The sequence below is a fragment of the Lathamus discolor genome, chromosome 11 (assembly GCF_037157495.1).
Source record: "Lathamus discolor isolate bLatDis1 chromosome 11, bLatDis1.hap1, whole genome shotgun sequence".
In the NCBI taxonomy this organism is placed as follows: Eukaryota; Metazoa; Chordata; class Aves; order Psittaciformes; family Psittacidae; genus Lathamus; species Lathamus discolor.
The window spans coordinates 1088682-1104303 of NC_088894.1; the positions used below are offsets into that span (position 1 = coordinate 1088682).

Sequence of the window (15622 nt, forward strand, 5' to 3'; positions counted from 1 at the left end):
GAGCTGGAGGGGATGATCTGCACCAGACCATCGCTGGCGCCTGCGATAACAGAGGCAGCAGCGCCCAGCCCCTCCTCAGGCCCTTTCTCCTTCATTCCCTGGGATTTTGTCCTACGTACATTTTTTCTTTTTTCCTTAATTTAAAATTTTTCATAGCCTTTTAAACACTGCAAACATTTAATACAAAGGAAATGAAAAAACCCAGAGGAACGATTTGCAAAATCATTTCACAATCCGTACATATCCCTCAGCAAATTTAATTTGTAGGGAATAAAGAACAAAATATGACAATAAAGGGCTTCTAAATAGCCCCTAATGCTTTGCATGTGTAAGTGCAACTGCGGCGCCTGTGTGCAGGCTCCCGGCAGAGGTGGGTGGTGTGGGGCTGGCAACCAGGTTCTGCCACCGTCAGCCGGCACCGCAGGAATCCCCGCTCCGCTGGGATGGCTTTTGCTGCCCTGAGAGCCCAGGTGAGCACCGCTGCCTTGTGTCCCAGCAGTTCCAGCTCCGGAGGCAATGCTGAGAGCGTGTCATAGGATCATGGGATGGGTTGGGTTGGAAAAGACATTAAAGCCCCTCCAGCTCCAACCCCTGCCCCGGGCAGGGACCCCTTCCACTGGAGCAGCTTGCTCCAAGCCCCTGTGTCCAACCTGGCCTTGAGCACTGCCAGGGATGGGGCAGCCACAGCTTCTCTGGGCACCCTGTGCCAGCGCCTCAGCACCCTCACAGGGAAGAGCTTCTGCCTAAGAGCTCAGCTCAGCCTCCCCTCGGGCAGGTTCAAGCCATTCCCCTTGGCCTGTCCCTACAGGCCCTTGCCCAAAGCCCCTCTCCAGGTTTCACAGGAGCCACCTCCACTTTGGGGTCTCAGTGGCACAGGGATAAGGGGGGTCACTGCAGCCCCCACCTCCCTGCTCCCCAACACCACCCAACCCCACAAAGGCATCTCCATCCCCACATGTTCCTTGTCCAGGTTGTGGCCCTGCCTCTCCCCTTTGGCTTTTTTCCCTTTCATTTAATAAACCTGGCACCTGGAGGAGACTTTTCCCATTAAACCCCCGGCCCCACGGCAGCGACTTTCATTTTGGGTCTTAATTAACCCACTGGAAAAAATGTCAACTATTACCTACATGGGCATGTGCTACCGCAGACGGCAGTGGCAGGAGGTGCTCGCCCGGCACCATGAGCACAGTCCTTGTGCCCTCAGGAAGGGTAAATGCCTGGAAGCACAGACTGCAACAGGGGAAAAACCCACTCTGTGATGGCAATTTGCTGCCTCCATCTCCTCCCCAGCAGAGCGTGGGGTCTCTGGGCTGCAGGCCTCTGCTCTCTGTGCACACCAAGCTCTTTCCTGGCTGCATCCATGATGCTGAGGCATTGGTGGCCTCACAGCGAGCACTGGCGTGGAGCTGGAGCAGGGCACAGGCCTGTTTTGGGGTGTAGGATGGGGCTGTGCATGGTGGGTCACAGGGCAGAGCCCCCGAACCCTTTGCTAGTGGGCAAATAGAGGATACCTGGGTGGGTTGCACCCAAATGCACCACAGCACTGCTCCGGAAGGATCTGGGCTCTCTCCTTTACCCAGACCTCCCATTCCTAATGGATAACCACGGCCCAGCCCACCATGTCCAGACCCCCAGCTCCCCCCTCGCCATGCCCATGCAGCACATCAGGTTGGTTTCCAGGGGGCTGTTTGCCACCAGCTCCTCGGAAGGAAGGCGAGCGCTTCCCCACCAGCGCTGCGCCGGGAAGCTGATACTCCCCGAGCACATTGCCTCATCCGATCCCTGCGTGCCTGCCATGGGCAGCAACACTGGGGAGCTGCAAGGGACGTCCAGAAACGAATGTACCGTCTGCAGCAGCGCCGGGGCAGCAGGCGGGGGAAGCGCCTGCCGTGTGTCATGGCAGGAAACGCAGAGGAAAGAGCTGTGTGAGGACAGCGGGAGCTGCACGGCTGGAGCAGGCTGAGCCATCCCTGCGGCTCCAGCGGCTCCGTGCAGCCACTCAAGTGCTCCGGGACAGGCTCGGGTTGGGACTGGCTCTGCATCCATGTGCGATGACGCCTCCTCTCCCTCGTCCCACTGAGGGGATGGTGCTCCCAGCCCGAGGATGCTGGGATGGGATCCCAGATGCGTTCTGCAGCAGACGTGGCCCCGGGCATCTTGCGCTGTACCTGGGGCAGGGAGCAGCGCTGCATCCCGGCGGGCAGGGAGTGCAGGCAGCAGCTCATGGGCAGGGCGCTGCCGTCTGGGTGCTGGGGTGGCCCCGGCAGCCAGCTGCTCCCTGCTTTGATGTGGAGTCCCTCCGGCTCCGCACAATGCAACCGGCTCGGGCTGCAGACTGCGGCAGGAGTGAAGCAAGCGTGATTGATGGGCTTGTTTTGTTCCTCCACGCCTGCCCCGGACCGTTCACATCTGAGGTCCTCCAAGAGCAAAGAGGGGGATGGCAGCATCCACACAGGCTGGTGGTGGTCAGGGGACCAGGTTTGAGCCTCAGTTTCCCCTCACTCCTGCCCCTTAGGAAGGTGTTGATGCCTCTGGATGAAACTCCACGAAACCCACGAAACTACCCCCTGTTGCTCCCAGTCATAGACTGGTTTGTGTTGGAAAGGACCTGAAGATCATCCAGTTCCACCCCCCTGCCATGAGCAGGGACATCGCGTTGGACATCCCCTGACCTGAGGCAGCAACGGGAGCGCAGGAGCCTCGCCAAGGATGAAGCTCGTTGGGACTCGAGCGCTTTGACCTCCCAAATATTGCGTCCAGCTCCATGCAGCTGATGAGTCACGGCTGTGTTTGCGCACCGCGCTCCCTGCGAGCAAGGCTTCCACCGCAGAGCTAACAGGCTTTTCTGGGAAGCACTGGGGTTCTGCGCTTCCTAATCATTTCAAACCCTATTGGCAGCCTCCCTCCAGCAGGGATTATTCCTGCTCGGAGCAGCACTCGAGCGTGTTCGGATCCTGAAAGCGCTAATTGACTTTCCGTTTGGCCTCGCTGCTGGGAGCTTGCTCTTTTCGCAGCCCCAGTCCCTCCTCCTGCTACTGCAGTGAACCCGCCCGCATGTGGTTTGAATTTCTTTCCCAGAGAAAAACCCTCTTTCTCCTGCCTCGGTGTCATCTTTCCCTGGAATTAAATTTGGGAGAAACGAAGAGGAGGCCAAATGTTCATGGAGCCACTGCCTCCCCTCTCAAGGCAGTGGCAGCACCCCAACGAATGTGAGGGGGGAAGCCTGTTCCAGGAGCCACCGATGCTCCATCCCACCCAGCGCATGGTGATTTCGGTCAGCCTCAGGTGGCTCCTCACGTGCCACGAGCCCCAGGCTGTTCAGCAGAGCACGGAGGAAGCTGTCCCAGCTCCAGCTCTCCCTCTCTGCAGTGGGGGATCCCTTCCTTCCATGCATCTACAGAGCAGTGCGGGTGGCCCGGTAGGAAACACCAGGAGGAAACACCTCCAGTATCCAGTGCTGCTCACCCCGGGTGAGGCGATGCTCGCGGAGTTTCACATCCATGGGGCAGGAGCAGCAGCGAGCTGAGGGATGATGCTTTCCAACAGCAGCAGCCTGCAGCGCCAGGGATTATCCACGGCTCCTCTCTGCCTTCCCTGCGTGCCCCAGGTCATCGAGCACGGCACGGGGCTGAGCCGGTTGCCCCGTCCGTGCTGGCTGCCATTCCCAGTACGGAGGGCTCGCGGGCTGCCAGCGGGGCGGGCGATTGGGAAATCTGTTTCCTCTTGTGCTCATTACAACACCGCAGTGGGCGCATCCACCGGGAGCAGTGAGGCAGCGGGAAAGTATGAAGGTCAGGGGAGGCTGTGGTTTGCGTGACGGAGGTGACCCCAGCTGAGGCATCCCTCTACCTGCTCCGAGCACCACCGCCCTCCCCTGGGACATCTCCATGAGATACGTGGCCACATGGATCCTGTTCCTGGGCGAAAGAAGGAGGAAAAGAGCCACGTGCTGCTTCCCCTGTACTCCAGTGGGCAGGAGGCTCGGTGCAAGAGCTGGGCACCCATCCCCATGGACACATGCAAGGCGCTGGTGGCCCTGGGGGCTTCGCTCAGCTCTCATAGCATCACTCCTGCTCCAGCTTTGCTCCAGGAGCCCACAAAGAGGACGTGGCTGCTCCGACAGCAGCACAAGGTGCCCGGCAGCCGACGCGCTTGCCTCACAGCACGAATGAGCTCTGCAATCCCCATCACCTCCCTAATGACTTGGCCACCGCATCCCAGCCAGGGCTGTGCCCTCCGCTGCCTCCCACGTAGCTCGCAGGCCCCTGACTCCCATTGAGGGAGCTGCTTTCATGTGGCCACTGGGTTTCATCACCAACGAGCCACCGGGCGAGCGAGGCGCTGGAGCCAACGGGGAGCAGGCAGCGCAGGCAGTGGGGAGGCAGCTTTGATGCAGCAGCAGCCAGCGCCGGGGCTGCGGGCTCAGGTACAGCAGAGCCTGGTGCCCAGGAGAGGCCATGGTGAGGGGATGTGTGGACACATCCTGCTTTACCCCACGCTGTGCCTTCAGAGGCTCAGGCCAAAATTCACTGCTCTGTGGTCCGGGGCAGTCAGCACGATGTGGGGAAGGGAAGAGAAATGAAGGGGTGGTGAGGGCTCAGGACAAGCTGGTGGTTGGATGGGAGCGTGTGGTGATGGGTGAGAGGGTGGACAGCTTGGGTAGCGGGATGGCAGCAAGCTGGATGGCAAACAGGCTCGGTAAGCACTCGGCATCGCTTCTGTGTGATTCCTGATGCCTCTCGCCCACCGAGGCTCCTGTGGTCGCCATTCCCAAACATCCACACGCTCCTGCACCTGCAGCAGCCCCGCGGGCGGGAGAAGCCCGTTTGCAGCGCTGGGACCCAGGATCTGGGGCCAGGCTTGCACATCCTCAGGAAGGGGCATCGGAAGGAAGCTCCCGGTCCCCGCATCGCCCCCCCGCCAGGGCCGGGCTGTGCCGGGGAAGGGAACCGTGGAAACGTGGATGCCGGCAAAGCTGCAGCGGGCGCCCCGCGTTCTGCCGTGAATCACGAGCTCAGCGCCGGAGGAGCTGGCGCTGAGGCATTTCCTGCTGCTCCCATCGCACAGCCCCGTCCGACGCCTCCCGGGCTGAAATCCCGACCTTGGGAAAGCCAGCGGTGCCCTGCCTGCTGCGCCCTGCCTGCTGCGCCCTGCCTGCTGCGCCCTGCCTGCTGCGCCCTGCCTGCTGCCCCCTGCCTGCTGCGCCCTGCCTGCTGCGCCCTGCCTGCTGCCCCCTGCCTCCTGATCCCTGCCTGCTGCCCCCTGCCTGATCATCCATGCCTGCTCATCCCTGCTTCCTGCTCCCTGCCTCCTGCTCCCTGCCTGCTGCTCCCTGCCTCCTGCCTCCTGATCCCTGCCTGCTGTGCCCTACCTGCTGCCCCCTGCCTGCTGCGCCCTGCCTGCTCATCCCTGCTTCCTGCTCCCTGCCTGCTCATCCCTGCCTGCTGCGCCCTGCCTGCTGCTCCCTGCCTGCCCATCCCTGCCTGCCTCACTCAGCTTCCCAGCCCTGGCCTCCTTCCGTGGTGCCCTGGGATCTGCCGGGCCGCGGTTCAGCACCAGCGGCTGCTCGAGGGGCAAACGGCAGGAGCGGCAGCGCCGCGCAGCGAAGCCAGGGCGAGATCCCCGAGCAGCCGCGTTGGGCAGGCGGCAGACGAGGACGGTGCCACCCAGCGCCCGCCAGGGCTCAGCCCTGGGGCCGGGGCCGGGAAATGAGCCCGGTTTCGGTGCCAATCGAACGGGGTTCAGGGGCCGCAGCGCCGAGGGCACGACCCCACCGCTCGCCGCCGCGCTGGGCAGGCTCGCCCCGGCAGCACGCACGTTTATAACCCCCGACGCGTCCAGCCGCGGGGCGAGCGCCGGGGCAGCAGCACGGCACCGCCGGCAGCGGCCGCAGCCCCCGGGGGAGGCGGCCCCGGGCCTTGCGCAGGGGACGGGGGCCCTCTAGTGAGGGCCGGCCCGGCTCCGCTCCGCCCCGCTCCGCTCCGCCCGCTGCTCCGCACCGGGCCCGGCGCGGCCATGGCGGGGCTGGAGCTGCTCTACGCCTCGGCCAGAGCCGCCATCTCCTGCCCGCAGGACGCGCTGCTCTGCGGCGTGCACTGGGAGCTGGTCCGGCACGGCTACCGCTGCCTCGGCGCCGGCGACCAGGTAGGGCCGCCTCCGCTGGGTAGGCCGCGGATGATCCCCGGCCTTTCCTGGCCGCCGCTGCCGGCGGGGGGTGTGGGGCGTGCGGCGCCGCGGGTGTCCGGGGGTAGCCGGGCCCCGTGCGGGGTCTGAGGGGCCTCAGTGCTGCTGGCGGCTGCGGGGGTGCCGGTGCTGGGGGACGCGTGGGGGGGTCCTGGAGGTAACGGGGTCAGTGTGGTGCTGGGGGAGCTTGGTGCTGAGGGGGGGCCCCAAAACCAAAAGGGGGCTCAGTGCAGTGCTGGGGGGGGGGAAGAACGTGGTCCCCGGTGGGGTCCCAGTGCTGGGGCACTGGAGTTACAGCAGGAAAGGGGCCAGTGTGGTGCAGGGTCCCTGTTGCCTTCTGCTCAGCAAAGGCCAGTTCTGCCCCTCCTGTTCCAGCACCGGGGGGCTGGCAGGAAGGCAGAGCCAGCCCATAGGAAATAAAGGCCTGTTCCTGCAGTTAAAACCTGGCAGGCTCTGAGAGATCCCCTCCTGGATCTCTCTGTGCAGCCAGACCAGGTCCCCCCTGCCCTGCAGTGTGCTGGGCTCGTGGGCAGGGTCTCAGCAGCTCCTCTGCTCTGCTGCAGCCAGGTCCTGATGAAAGGAAGTCGGAGCTGTTGCCCGCTGGCTGGGAAGCCAACAAGGAGCTGTACACCCTGCGCTACAAGTCCACGGACGATGCCCGTGAGCTGCTGCTGAAAGCCATCATGGTGGAAGACAGCATGATCCTCAACGCCATGGTGAGACCCGCGCTGGGCCCTGCGGGTTTGGGGTCCCTGGGGAGCAGCGGCTGCAGAGAACGGCAGGGTCTGTTTCTTTAGTTGTTATTTGCTGTCCCTTGCAGTGGTGTTTGTCCCTTGGGATGGAGCAGAGCCAGAGGGTGTTAGGGGTTGGTGGTGCAGCAGCAGATGTGGCGCAGTGTGAAGCTGGTCAAGCACATCAGGGCAGCGATGCAGTTTGCCTTGCACACGCTGGCCCAGGAGCTGCTCCTTTTCTGTCCCTTTCCCAGCTCTGCCGAGCTGCTCACTCTGTGCTTTCCCTGTCTTGCCAGGACAAAGGTTCTCAGAAGGTGGCAGATGTGACCTTGACAGTGGCCGACTACATCGACCCAGAGCACCTGGAGGATTTCCACAAGTAATCTCCGTTCCCTGATATTTTCTGCAGGAGAAATGTCCCACAGCGTGGGGAGGGGGGCAGAGGTAGGGTTAGGAGGAGCCTGGAGGGCTTTTCTCCCCAGTACAAACCCAGGGGCAGGCCAGCCAGCCCTGCAGTGCAGCCAGAGCTGCCTCCCCTGCCTCCCTCTGCACTGCTGGCAGGGACAGTGGGACCATGGGCCAGCCCAGCCCAGCTCTTTTGTTTCCTGCTGGCTGTCCTGCCTCCTCCCTGCAGGGTGTACAGGAACACCGAGGAGCTGAGGACTAGGATTGCTTCGGGCATCATCGCTCCCCTCGGGGCCCCCGCGGAAAAGGCCAAGAAGGAGCCTGAGAAGAAGGATCCTGACTCACCCCGGGCTTACGACCCCCTCAGGATCCCCCCCCATCACCCAGCAGGAATGAGAGCCCCGACCCGGTGAGTGAGGAACGTGAGGCTGCTGATGGTCCTGTGTTAGATGGGAGATGGTCCTGGTGCAGCTCTGCAAACCGCACCTCTGGTCCCTGTTCTGCACGTGTGGGATGGGGAGCATCCAGCCGGTTTCAGCCTTGTTGGCTGAATGCTCCCCCCACAAGTTGTAGTCCCCTTTGGCTGTGGTGGCTCTGCCATCTCCTGGGGACTGTCCGTGGCTTCTTCCGTGCGTGTCATCTCTTGCTGCTGTAACCCCAGTGCTGTGTGCTGGTGCTCAGGGTGCGGGATGCTCCTTGGGGGAGGCCTGGGCAGACAGGCTGGAGCTGGGCCTGGCCCTGAAACCACATAGGATTGGCAAGGAGAGGTGACAGCTGGCTGCAGGCTCACCACCCCGCTGCCCTGGCGCTCCTGGAAGCAGGACTGGCATTGTGCTTCCAGATGGGATGTGCTGGAGAGCCTGACCTCAGTGCGGCCCAGCTCAGGGAGCCCCTGGCATGGAAATTCCCAGTGTCCGCAGACAGCTGCAGCCTGGAGAACTGGGAACAGCAGGGCCCCTTCAGCTCAAGCTTCCCACAAGCCTGCCACGCACACCCAGCTGCACCCTGGAGCAGGGAATGCTGTGTCCAGGGCGCGGGGTGGCTCCCAGCGCCTGCTCATGCTGGTTCCAGTCCCTCCACCGACGGTCTCGCTGTGTTCTGTGTTGCAGGCCTTCCCCCTTGAGCCCCTTCGCTGTTGGTGGGGAAGATCTGGACCCTTTAGGGTGAGTATGGTTGGGTGAGGTTGTGCTTTGGGTGCCTGGGGAGCTCTGCCCTTGGGGTTTGGGGGTTGGAGCCCTCTGGCACAGCTGAAGTCCGCCTGGCTCAGGCATCTGGTGAATTGTCTCTTCAGTGCAGATGGTGATGGGGCAGTTGCTGAGTACAAATTGCAAGGGACCAATTGGCGGTTGCTAAAGCTCAATATGGTTCTAATATCGTAATAAGATCCCGTCCCTTGCATACATGATAGGTTGCAGTCTGTGTCTGTTTAATAATCAGCTTGTATTCATTTAACACGCAGTAATTCCTCCAGTAAATCAAAGCTGAATACATCATTAAGGGAATGTAAGCCCCTAATTTAAAATGGTACCAGCTGCTGTGTGTACAGCCCAGCAGTCTGGAGAAGGGGAGGCTTAAAGCCGAGCCCACAGGTCCTGGTTGTGAGCCTCCCTGTCTGAGGCACTTCACAGATACATCCCTCAGTCTCTGGTTTGCTCAGGCAAGGAGAACCGCTCATCATCCATTCCAGTTAAAAGCACAGAAGCCAGACAGAAAGCCCTTGGAGTTGCTGCAGAGTGTCCTATGGCCCAAGGGTGTCCTTGGAACCGCTCTCCTGTGGGAATGGCATTTTTCCCCTCTTGCAAGACTTGGTTTTCCATGGGTTTGGCTGGGAAGAGGCAGCTAAAAACATCCTGCCTGGAAGGAGAGGCCTGGAGCCTGCCTGGCTGCAGGGAAACCTGAGAGCACGGGCAGGGGGGTTCAGGGGAGGGGGTTCCCTGCTTCTCTTGCTGCCTCCAGCCCTTCCTTAGAAGTTTCGGTGTAAATGGAAGCAGATTTGGGCACTGGCACCTGCCAGCGCCGTGCTGGAGACCCAGACTGCAGGCAGAGGCTGGTGGGGCCCGGCTGGCCCGGGGGTGCTCTGGGCAACCAGCCTGGCCTAATGGAACTCATTAGCACCATTGTTAATGACTTGTCTGATGGCAGCGGCGCTCAGAGGCTCCAGCCGAGCTTGCACAAAGCCAGCCGTGAGGAATGGCACTCCCAGCGTGGGGCAGCTCCGAGCAGACACCGTGGGCAGCAAATGACTTCCAGGCAGCGCTTTGGAGGAGCCCTGGCTCTTGCGACACTGCGCAGGGCAGGATGCGCTGCTCGCCCTGGAGAGCAGAGCGGGCACGGGCGCATGGGCCAACAGGGCCGGCACTTCCCATAGGGAATGGTCAGCAGCTCCCTGGGACTCTCCGGCCGTTGCTGATGCCCCAGATGGCTCCTTGCAGGAGCTGGGAGGGGAGAGGGAAGCTGCCTCTCTGCTTCTCTGAGTGTTTTGGCATTGGCTGTGAGGGCTGTGGGGTCTCCAGCTGGGCTTTGGGGTACTCCGGCACCACGGACCTGGGTGTTTGGTGGTGCCCTGGCTTGGGCACACTCTCTGCAGCCATGAGACCATCACCGTAGTGTGATGATGACGATGGTGATGATTTGCATCCGGCCACTGTCCCTGTGTTGCGGCATTGTGCAGGCAGATCTGCAGGGCTGCGATAACCCCGGGCAGGAGCCAGGTGGGATGTGTTTGGGTCCGTGCCTGTCACAGGCAGCAGCCTCTGTGGCCCTTGTTGTGGTGGGTTAGGGCTGTTTTCCTTCCCACATGCCATGTATCAGCTTAACCCCATGTTCCTGTGCTCAGCATTCCTGCAGCAGAGGTTTGGCACAGGGACACGCTTTGCTCCTATCTCACCGGTGCCCATCTCATCTCTTCCTCTGCCTTTCCTCTCCCCAGACGTCAGAGTGGGGGAATGATCATGGATCCTCTCCGGTCTGGCTTCCCACAGCCCGGCATTGACCCATCATCAGGCATCCCAGGCCGGCTCCCCCCAGGAGCAGTCCCACCCGGAGCCAGATTCGATCCCTTCGGCCCGTTAGGGGCTGGCAGATCCGGGTAGGTACTTGGCTGTGCCTGGAATCCCCATCCTGCTCTCTGGGCTACCCTGGAGCTCCTGGCTCATCCCTGGTGCTGTGGGACCAAGCTCTTACCTCTGCTCTGCATTTCTTTCCAGGCCGGATCCCGACCACCTTCCCCCTCCAGGCTATGATGACATGTTCATGTGAGGGGTCACCCCTTGGCTCCTCATGGCTGTGGCCAGAGCAGGCTCCTGGGAGGCCGGGGCACTTCCTCCAACTCGCTCCCCATTTGGTGGATCTTCTCAGCAGCGTTTTCCTTCTCCCCATTTGGAGCTACATTCCCGCGTGTCAGAGCAGCCATAAAGGTTTCCCTGCGTGCAGAACAGAGGAGGAGGCAGTAGGTCCATTGCTTTCCCTGCTCCTCAGAGGGTGAAGCAGTGCTGGCAGCGCCGGATGCAGCGCTTGAGAAGGGCCTGGGGGCTGTGGGGCTTCTGCTGCTGCTCCTCTGGGGTGGCACCGCTTTTGCTGCTGGGGTTGTGTGAGTCAGTGCCGAGGGGGGAGCTGGCTTCTTGCTCTGGGGGAGCTGCAGTGGCTTTGCTGCAGGTGGGTTCTCCATGCAGAGATGGTTTCTCTCTTGCTCTGTCCAAGTGAAAGGTAAGGAAGCCTGAGCCATGGGGCTGAAATCAGCTTCCATGTGGCCCTGCCCACAGGTGTCAAAAGAACAAAGCCTTTAATGTGCATGAGAAGAGATACAAATTGAATTCCTGACCCAGAGTTGCTCCCTCTCCCCCTGCAGCCACGTTTTCCATTCCTGGCCTGCAGGTGAAGCCCCCGCCGGGCACCACACAGGGCTGGGATAGGAGTAGGGATGCTCGGTACCCACACAAGTGGCCAGGCCCAGTGTTGGTTCTCCTGGCACAGAACTGAGCCCAGCGTTGGGCTGGGTTCTTCATGGGAACACACCCAGGGGCTCGCTCAGCTGCAGGATTTGCTTTGCAGAAGAGGTTTAGAGACCATTTCGTCCCCATCAGTCCCATCGTGAGGGGCTGGTGCAGCTCTGCCTGGCTGAGCTCTGCCAGGCAGCTTGGGGAGAAGGGGGGAGCTCTGGGAGGCTCAGGCTCCTCCGTGTGGAACCCTCCCTTCACCACCGCTCCCCCAGGTCAGCTCAGTTTGGGGCTGCAGCCCTTCTGTGCCCTCGGGTTCATGCAGTTTCTTCTCGTGTTTGATCTCTTGTAAGGACGCTCATGAGGCAGAAATAAAAAGCTGACACGTGTGGTGGTGCTCGCTGCGGGTGCCCCCCTGCTTCCCTGCCTTGTGCCAGCGCTGTGCCCAGCCTGGGCCTGCCCTCCGGAGGGGGAGGATTCAGGCTGGGAGCCTGCTTTGTGCCTTCCCCTGAGCAGCGGAGCTTTGCCAAGGTGGTGTGACCGTGTTAAGAACACGAACTGGAGCGCAGCCCAGCCTTGGCTCCGCTGAGCTCCGTGTGGTCCCTGCCTCTCTGGAGGGTTGGATGCTGTCACACGCTGCACTCGGCCGTGCTGGCAGAGGTAGAAGGGGAAGTGATCCCCTTGTTGGTCTCTTCTCTTCCCAAAGGCATTTTCCCTTTTAAAACCCCTTTGCCTACAAATGCAGCTTCTGAAGCTGAGTTAATGGCATGTGCAGCCCTGGGCTGGGCACAGGTAGGAGCAGGGAGAAGGGGCTGTAGAAATAAGGCGCTGAGGGACACTGGAGCATCCCATGCGTCTACCCAGGACTTGTGCATGGACCCCTGTTCACAGAAGCTGGTTTTGAGCCCAGTCCCGGTCCTGCTGCTCATCCTTGAGGGCTTCAGTGCCCAGCTCAACCCACAGATGGGCAGCAGGCAATGCCCGTGACCAGAGCTTGGGTGGGAATAGAAGAGAGACCCAGTGCTCGCTGAGGCCATTGCTCCTGCACCTCCGGCACCTGGGGCAGCCTGACCCATCCAGTGCTTGGCCCATGGAGAAAGAAACCCCCGAGCTCGTTGAGAGAGGCTTGGGGTGAGGAAACAGCTTCGGCCTTATCAGGGGGCCCCTCTCAGCAGGAGGCGGCTGCTCTCTGCCTGCATTCATCATGTTCTGCCACCTCTGAGGCGGCAGCGGCTCTGATGGGGCCAATTAGAGCCGGCAGAGCGGGGAGCGGCTGCACGGGGCTGATAAACAGCCCTTTGTCTGCAGCCTCAGCCCCAGCGGGGCCCTGATGTGCAGCTGCGGGGCCAGGTGGGAAAGGAGAGGGGCTTTGAGGGGGTAAGTGCCTGGCATTGAGCTGAGCTTGGCATTGAGCTGTGCCCGCTGCCAGTGCCTGAGCCTCAGGGCTGCCAGTGCTGCTGCATCCGCTCTCAGGAGGGGATGGATATAAGGAGGTGAGGATCCTGCTGTCTGGACCAGAGGGCAGTGGCAACAAGACTGGTCCCTGCGACTGGTTCAGCTCACACCAAAAGGCCACTGTGGAGCTGCCCAGAGCATGGCAGAGGTGCCCCTGGGAACCCTTGATCCCAAACACATTCCTTGCTCCATCGCAGGGCTGGTGGCTGGACACAGACCTCATTCCCCTGCTGTAGGCTCGTACCGTGGGGGCTGCAAGGGCCCCATATCCCGGCAGCAGGAGGGACCCTGGCACGGCTGCTGCTAACCCAAGTGGCAGCAGCATTAGCATGCAGGGGAGCACATCCAGCAGCACACACCTCCAGTTATTACTGTGGGGAGCATGAGGGGCGGCTGGGGCTGTGTGTGTGCTCCTGGCACAGGCACAAGCCTCCCTCCTCCCGCAGCTCCGGAGAGGCACTTCCAATGTCATGTTTGAAGAAAGACATTGGATGATTGGGAATGGCTTGGGATCCCCGGAGAGCCCTTCAGGCCATCTGCCAGCCCGGCCCGGCGCTCCCAACCGCAGAGCCCTGGAGCTGCTCATTGCCCACAGATGATGCTCCATCCCCGGCATCCCGTGTACCGGAACCGTGTGGATTGCACAGATGGAAAACAAAGCAGCTCCCATTGTACGGGACTGGGAAAGGCGCTGGGATGTTCCCTCTTTGCTCACCTGGGCACAAGCAAAGATACCCAGAGATGGCAGGTATAGGGGTGAGGCACTCTCCCATCAGGGATGCTTCTGGGGTACCTTGGAGCTGCCTCTGCTGCGCCCACCTTATTCCATGGGTGGATGAAGCCCTGGATGCTGCCACACTGAGAGGCTGGTGATCCTCATCCCACCCAGGCTGTGCAGCAGCAACCTGCTTTTCCCAGCGGGATTTTCCCCACCATCCTGGAGTATATTTGATTGCTTCCTAAATACCCCCCTGCACATGAACCACCGCGGGGCAGTGCCTTAAGTTGACTGCACTGCTCTTCCCCAGCCACAAAGGGCTGGCCAGGCCAGTGCAGGGAGAGTGCACATCGCAGCATCCGTGTCCCACCACCGCAGCCACCCTCCCTTTCATCCCGGGGGATCCCTGTGCAAAATCACGTCCCAGTTCTGGAGTCTTGATGGGGAACTTCTTTAATGGCACTCCCTGACACAGCTCATTCCCCTTAAATACATCTCTGTGAGCCCAGAGGCTTCCCCCTGTCCTGCAGGTCCTCGAGGGACCGCGCAGCGATGGCAGCTCCCTCCCGCAGCGTGTCCTGAGCGGCCTCGTGCTCTGATCCCCGGGAGCATCTCTTGTGCTCAGCAGCTGTAACCTCCACCGGGCTCAGCCTTGCCTCCTGCAGAGACCCTTCCACCTTATGTGAAGTGACAACAATGAGGGTTTCTCCATCTAACGGGTTTATTGTCTGCTGCAGGCTCGCAGGAGCAGCACTGAGAGGTGCAGGAGGGAGTTCTGCCTTCCCAGGGCAGCCTCCTGCTGAACACAGGGCTCCCTGGGCAGACCCTGCACAAGAGCCTTCCTCCCCTTCCTCTCCTTCATCCCCTTCCTCACTCCTATGTCCCCATGCCCCAGGATCACCCGTCAGTGACAGCCCCGATGGCCTTTGCTCCCCCTGCTCTGCTTGGGCTCTTTCTTTGATGCTCCAGGCTCTGCTCAAGGGTCCATGGGGAAAGGGGAGCACTGGAGCACAGCCACCCACATCTCACCCCATGCGTGCCTTAAGCCCAGGGAAAGGTGCCTGGGTGCCAGGGCTGCGGGGGTGAGGCTGAGATGGTTTCGCAGGACCCTACAATGAATGAGGAGCATGGATGGGTGATGTGGTGATGGCGAGAGGGACCTGGGGCCCTTCACTGCAACAGGAGGAATCGGCTGCAGAGCATCAGATGTGAAAACACGGGGCAGAGAACGATCCCCCTGACATAAACCTGGCCCAGACAATTGCACCCCACTTAACAGCGCCTTTCCCCTCGTGTTGGGCTGCTGGAGAGATTTGTCTCCACCTGGAAACGTCTGAAGTGAGTAATTTAGGGGCTGGATGAAACCTGGCAGCTCAGGACAAACAGCCCCTTTCGTGGGCCTGCATTTCCTATGGGATAATCATTTCCCTTTCACAGCATCCCGCTCGGGCTGATTTTGCTTTCCGCAGAACATTGTGCTTTAATGATGCTTCATGTTTAATTCCCGAGATGCATTTTCCCCTTCACGCTGCAGACAATGGCCCTTGTGATCGGCACAAAGGCTCCTGAATGGGAACAGAACCACCACATCGCTTCCAGGCGGTGGGAATTGTCCTCTCCCCCCCAGGCAGAGCACTGTGATTTTGAGGAGGCCGTTCTGGGGCTGCCGGTGGGAGTGGGATGCTGGGCACGGTGTGTCAGTGAGTCCTGGCCTTCATCCCACCCTCCGGAATGGGAGAGTGATGGGGTGCTGGTGGTCGCACTTGCTGCCTCCTCCTCTCCTGCCCAGCGCGGTGCAAGCGCCAAATCCACACCACGGAGTTCTCAGGAAACTATTGCTAGAAAAGGTCACTGGTGGTGGAAAATGGGAAGCTCCATCCCAGAGAGGAGCAGCCGGCGCTGCCCTGGATGCGGCTGTGGCTTCATGTCCAGCCCGTGACCAACCACGGCACTGAAATCCCAGGGGTATCTCGAAGGTGCCGTTGTGCCGATGCTGGTGAGCAGGACCCCATCCAGGGAGGTGCCGGGGAGGCGAGCGGGGTGTCCAAAGGCCACATTGCCAGTGCTGGTGGTGGGGCCATGCACCCGAAACCACATCGCTCCGATGCTGCGAGGGGATCCCCATCCAAGGAGGGTCCGGGAGGTGAGGAAGGTGGCCGGGTGCGGGTGAAGCCTCACCGGAGGGCATCGGTGTT

General features: G+C 61.3%; 1 protein-coding gene across 1 annotated transcript; it reads left to right on the forward strand.

The window, feature by feature from the left end:
* The first annotated feature begins 5527 nt into the window (after positions 1 to 5527).
* On the forward strand, positions 5528 to 11643 carry PSMF1 (proteasome inhibitor subunit 1). The gene is made up of 7 exons (XM_065691591.1): positions 5528 to 6144; positions 6747 to 6899; positions 7211 to 7293; positions 7549 to 7728; positions 8429 to 8482; positions 10249 to 10407; positions 10526 to 11643. Exons 1-7 carry the CDS (start codon positions 6016 to 6018, stop codon positions 10575 to 10577), a joined length of 810 nt encoding a protein of 269 aa, XP_065547663.1. The 5' UTR covers positions 5528 to 6015; the 3' UTR covers positions 10578 to 11643.
* Positions 11644 to 15622: the final 3979 nt, after the last annotated feature.